The sequence below is a fragment of the Arachis duranensis genome, chromosome 3 (genome assembly GCF_000817695.3).
Source record: "Arachis duranensis cultivar V14167 chromosome 3, aradu.V14167.gnm2.J7QH, whole genome shotgun sequence".
In the NCBI taxonomy this organism is placed as follows: Eukaryota; Viridiplantae; Streptophyta; class Magnoliopsida; order Fabales; family Fabaceae; genus Arachis; species Arachis duranensis.
In genome coordinates, this window is record NC_029774.3 from 24,499,474 (window position 1) to 24,505,563 (window position 6,090).

Below are 6,090 nucleotides of genomic sequence, written 5' to 3' on the forward strand. Positions count from 1 at the left end.
CGTGGGATCGACCCTTACTCGCGTAAGGTTTATTACTTGGACGACCCAGTGCACTTGCTGGTTAGTTGTGCGAAGTTGTGTTAATGCCATGGTATTGAACACCAAGTTTTTGGGGTTCATGACCGGGGATTATGAGAGTTGTGAAAAGTATTGTTCACAATTTCGCGCACCAATAGTGTAATATCAAAATTAATAATTCAAGTCATATTGACACAAGTATTGTACTGGGGAAGCGTTCTTGTTTTTCCTCCGACTAGATTTCTTGAAGGACTTCTCAAGGGTTGATCCGAGCCTCTTACTCTTTGGCCGGCCCTTTGTAGAGACCAACAATGGGCATTGGATGTCGACAACACCGAGAACATTTGAATTTTGTGAACCAATGCTGGTGTGGGTCTCCGCCACGCTCTGGACCTCTTCTTAGCACGGTGCTCGCTTAGCTTGGCCCTTTTTTCTTCTAGAGCAGCATGCAGCAATGCTGTTTCATCGTCGTCGTTTACGAACTCCTGCGCAATGTTGTAAAAGTGTGCACATAATCCCTTGAATGCATTATGACTCACATCTGACCGACTGACGTCGTGACTACTCTTGATATAAGTATGCTTGCGCTTTATATTCTTGCTCCAACGAGGGAAAACATAGCAGGTAGGTACTTTATACACTTTAAACGAATGAAAAACTTTAAGATAGTGACAGCACAACACACTTGAACTCTCAAAAAGATTGCACTCACAACGAACCTCCTGTGTGGAGCGGTCAAAGTGGACAACATACGAAACACAGATCATAGTATCATCTACTAATTTTTTCTCTTCCACCTTCATGCGTACCACTGGCCAGTCTTCAGTAACTACTGATGCTCTGCAATCAGCCTTTTTCACAAACTCAACTTGAACATCCCTAAACATGCTAGTAGTGTACTCCTGCTGAGATTGTTTCTCTATAGGCGAGCTCGTTGCACAAGGTATTACCCCCTTGGAGTCTACTGCATCATCCTCCAATTCCCTCTGCTCCTTGGCTCCAAGCACATTGTCGTATTTGTGAACAAATTGTACCAAGCTAGTCTTGCTGTGTAAGATTCCACCATAGAATGCGTGCATGCTCTCACTCCTTTGCGTACTCCTCATGGCAGCCCAAAATTCCCCCTTGAAGAATATAGGAACCCACATGCGTCGGTCATCATAAAGATCTACAGATAACACACAGTTTCTATATTAGAAAGCTTTCACTGAACTCTTTATTTCAAAACGAATAAAGCCAGCTACCGCATTATTATGAATTGGAAAGCGTAACGTAATTGAACAACTACAAACCTGACAGTCATGTGTTGTCATGTAAATTGTACTCCTCTATAAATTCAAACCATTTTCTCTCAAATGACTCCTCCGTCCGAGAGTTAAACACAATGTTCCTGAGGTCGGGATACAACTCTCCGTACCGACGATAACCTCCAAGCTTCTGAGGAAACTTCTTCATGATGTGCCATATGCACCAACGGTGACGTGTATTGGGTAACGCCTTTCTAATCGCACCAAACATGGATCTGCATTGATCAGTAATGATGCACTGTGGAGCTGTTCCCATGCACGTCAACCATTGGGTAAAAATCCACTCATAACTCGGAATTTTCTCGTTTCCCAACAGCGCACATCCAAGGAGGGTTGACTTACCATGGTGGTTGACATCGACGAACGACGCAAATAGTAACTCATACTTACACACATAACCATATGCCATTATGAATACTTAGGGACAACCACATGGGAAAAAAATTACCAAAACCAAAAAAACCAACTACAACACCTGTTACCTGTTTGTACTGTAAGTGCTATCAAGTAACACAACGTCTCCGTAGTATTCATAGGAAGCCCTGCACCTTGCATCAACCCAAACTGCACTCCTAAATCTACACTCATTGTCCAATTTCACTGCATAGAAGAAGTTTGGATTGATGTCTTTCATTCTCATGAAATAGTTCATCATCTCCCTAACATCCGCATTTGCGTTGCTTGTTCGGAGTCTTACTGTAATATATTTCTTAAATCCTTTTCTGAGAATCCCAGGTTTGACGGGCCCCCAGCTTCATTGGCCAAAGATAGGAAGGTCTTGTTTGGTCGAATCCCAGCCTCATCATTATTCTGAATCACATACTTCGCATGCATGCTCAGCTGCTTATACTCACGGTAGTGCACTGCCTTCTTCGCCGAACATGGGTGCATGTGCCTCAACTCAACCTTGAAGAAAATCCACTCTTGCTTCTCCTTATCAAATTTCACATATATTCTTGCCTTGCACCCAGCGGTTGAAATCGGGTTTTTGCGTTGGTGCTTTGACACGAGATCCGCGGATGCGATCCCGATTACAGTGGATAGCTTGGTTAACGGGTTCCTTCGTGATCTTGTCAAATGTTGTCGTCCTTATCTTAGTTGCAAACCCAACTTTCTTCGCGTAGCTAACATAAAAATCATGCGCTAGTTGCAACTTCACAAACTGCATCCCAACACTTGGTATTTCATCTTTCTCCAGGGTACCGTGATCAGGCAACTACGTATCAAATAAAAAAAAGAAAAAAAGCCATTAATTATGACATAAAAAATACAAATCCTGACTGCACAAATTTAAACTAAAATCCAAACCTCATCACAAATATCCATCTCATCACTTCCAACATTAGTAACATCCAACATTTGCGTGACCTGCACTTTTAACATAAACACACAAATTACAACAATAAAAAAGAACAATTTTTATTCAACATCATGTACATGAAACCTCACTTACTAGCACAAAAAAATGCGAACTAAATTTATAGATCAACTCATCCACCCAAACAGTATAAGCTTTACACCAAAGGCATCTAAATGCTACTCATGGTAATGGAATCAATTAATTCATTTGAAATATTATACAATTATTGTGACTACTACCTACTTTATTTCACGTTAACACTGCATAGCAAACAGCTGAACATGCATCAGGTACAAATCCTAAACACAGTTCCTACCTCAGTTTCCCAGCCATTGGTGCATATTTTTACTTTAAAGAGATGCTTTCTTTATGCATACATTGAGCATCATGGATAACTGTATACATATACTCATCTTCTAATACTAACATGCAGGAAGCAAATACATGAAAAACATCAATATATAACTCCTGCATTCCTCCTTTTCATTATCAACATATATTTTCCATATCTATTATACCATTGGCTACAACTCTAGTTCAATTAATACCTCTTGCACTAACATTGCCTACATGCCCCTGTATTTTATTTTTCAGTAATAATAGATTATTTTAATGGATTTTCATATAAGCTTCTTCAACATATAAATATTTTCTTCTAGAAACACATTTCACACATATAAGAATACAATGATATGTAAAAAACTTCCTAAGCTTCGTTGACTAAATCATGTTGTCGCATCTGAATACCAATTAACAACATACACTTAAACAAGCCACTTGCATCGATTCTAAACTGCTCAGTCAAATAAAAATGACCATCCATTGAAAAGCGTTTCGTACGTAACGATGCTCACCTTACTCATTTGCACAGGATCAACGACGAGAGGTTCAACTATATTTTCATTTGGATTGGATGAAATCTCATTTCTGCCGGGAGATGGAACATAATCCACCGGTTCACCCACAACGCACTCCATTAATGAACTCCGGCGGGGTGACGGGGATGGAAGAGCAACCACACTTGAAACCCCTTCTACTTGCGACGTCGACATCAAGCACAAGAAACACACGCTCTCTCTTGTTGTGCCCGCTGGATGTCCGCGTGGTTGCCGTTCCAACGCAAGTCGAACAACAAACGTGTTGGTGTTGCTGGAAGAGGGCCTTTGCGGCCTATGACGATGGTGGTAGTCGACTCCGACGGCGGTAAGTGACGGGTGGGAGAGTAGTTCTCGTTGAGACCTGGAGATGATGGAGACGATACGGTATTGATAAACTACCGTTTATGTTGGGCTCCTATAACTGCTCCTATTCCTATTTTTTTTCAAAATTTAAATTTGAATTAATTCAAAATTAATTATTTATCCATTAATTTAATTTTAATTTAAAATTAACCCCATTATATGCATTGTACATCAAGTACATTGACTCTCTAGACTTTCCCATCTTTTATTTTCTTATCTTTATTTTCTTGTTAGATATATATATGATCGTAATACTAAAAAATAAAAGAGGTCCAAATTATTATACAATTTTTAGTAATAATTAATAAATAAAATAATTTAAAATTATTTTGGTTGATTTTTTTATTTCTCGAATATTATTGAGCATATATACACTAGCAATTGTGATATAAGCCGAGTAACAAGTAATTAAATAATTAATGGGTTTATATCCAAAAGTCAACACAAACGAAAATGTCAACGTTATGAAAACACTGATGAAAGCTTATTAATAAGATAAATATGATTAAACAGCAGGTATATACTCCCTCAGGCCTCACATTGCAGGCCGTTGTGATTTCGTTTTCGCTTTCTTTGACTCAAACATATCTCGCTGCAAACGCATTTGTATTTCGAAATTAAGTAAACACATTTTAGTGCATTGACAAACAGTGCCTTTTTCATGAAAACGACATGTATTATACCACTACCTATAACGAGAATTGTATTTAGAAATAATTTCAAAATACTTATACAATTTAGATACTTTTAAATTACGAAAATTGTATATGCATAATTCTTAACTACTGGATAATACATAATAGTTAATTTTGTACTTTTATATACAAAACGATAATGTTAAGAAGACAACAAAAAAAAAAATAGTTAAAATTTATTTTATTTAAATAATTAATGAATACTAAATAAAGTAAGTTATGACTATTTTTAGTTGATTTTTTTTTGTTATCAAATAGTTTTGTATAAAAAATATGGTTTGATTAAATTGAAGTGTATGAAAAAGATTTTTTTATTTAAATTAATAAAATATAATATTCACAGAAATGTATAATGTGTAAATAAGATATAATTGTATAATAACATTAATTAGTAATATCTTAATATAATTAAGTATTCCGTAAAAAAAGGACTTCATGTAAATTTAAAAAATTAATTAATTATCTTCTAATATTCTATACTAACTAATGGTCTTTTAATTAATTTAATAATTTAATTAAAAAATTTTATTTCATGAATAAAATCATATAACAATATTAATATTAATTAGCAATATCCTAATATAATATAATTAAGTATTCGGTACAAAAAGAACTTCATCTAAATTTAACAAATTAATTATTCATCTTCTAATCTTCTATACTAACTAATGGTTTTCTAGTTAATTAAATCCAACGACACATTTTCTAACTACGTAGATTAAATTATGCTAACATGCCAAATGATTATTTAAATCATGTTAATCTAAAGTGTCATTATTCTAACACATTATTTAATTAATTAAGTCAAAATATCCTAACATATTAACTAAAATTAAGTAAATCAAAATACGTCAACTAATTAATTACTTAATATAAGAGAAAGATAAACTAATTTTAAAATCTAATGCCTCAATTATATGCCACGTGGACGAGACATATATGCTTTCAGCATTAAACTAAAAATGTAACCAAAATTTCCAAAACTTTAAAAAGTTATCAAAATAATTCTTGATCTCGGTTGCACCCTTTATATACCATGTGATATACATATTTCGAGTACTAAATCTCAATTTCATTATCAGTATATTCCGGGTACTGTCCACCCAATTTGTGTATTTGTATCATATTTGGTAACTATATATTTGGGATACTTGTTTTTTGTACTTTGAAGTACCTGGAATGTAACACATTACATATATCGATAAATCTTCTACAATTTATACATTTTTGTAAATATTATATTTTATTAATTTAAATAAAAAAATCTATATGAAAAGATTCTAGTATATAAAATTCTATTCTTGATCCATTAACCATTAACAAGAGACAAACTTACAAGTTGTTGGATGAAACTAATTCATGATTTAGATTAATATTTTTTTATTAGGAATTTCACATCTCTAAAAAACAAGATAAAATAAAATAACTGAAATCAAATACAAGAATAAGAAATACTTAGACTGAAGATA

General features: G+C 34.5%; 1 protein-coding gene across 1 annotated transcript; it reads right to left on the reverse strand.

The window, feature by feature from the left end:
* Positions 1-197: 197 nt before the first annotated feature.
* LOC107478166 (protein FAR1-RELATED SEQUENCE 5-like) lies at positions 198-1,166 on the reverse strand. The gene has a single exon (XM_016098313.1). It carries the CDS (start codon positions 1,164-1,166, stop codon positions 198-200), a length of 969 nt encoding a protein of 322 aa, XP_015953799.1.
* Between the last annotated feature and the right edge of the window lie 4,924 nt (positions 1,167-6,090).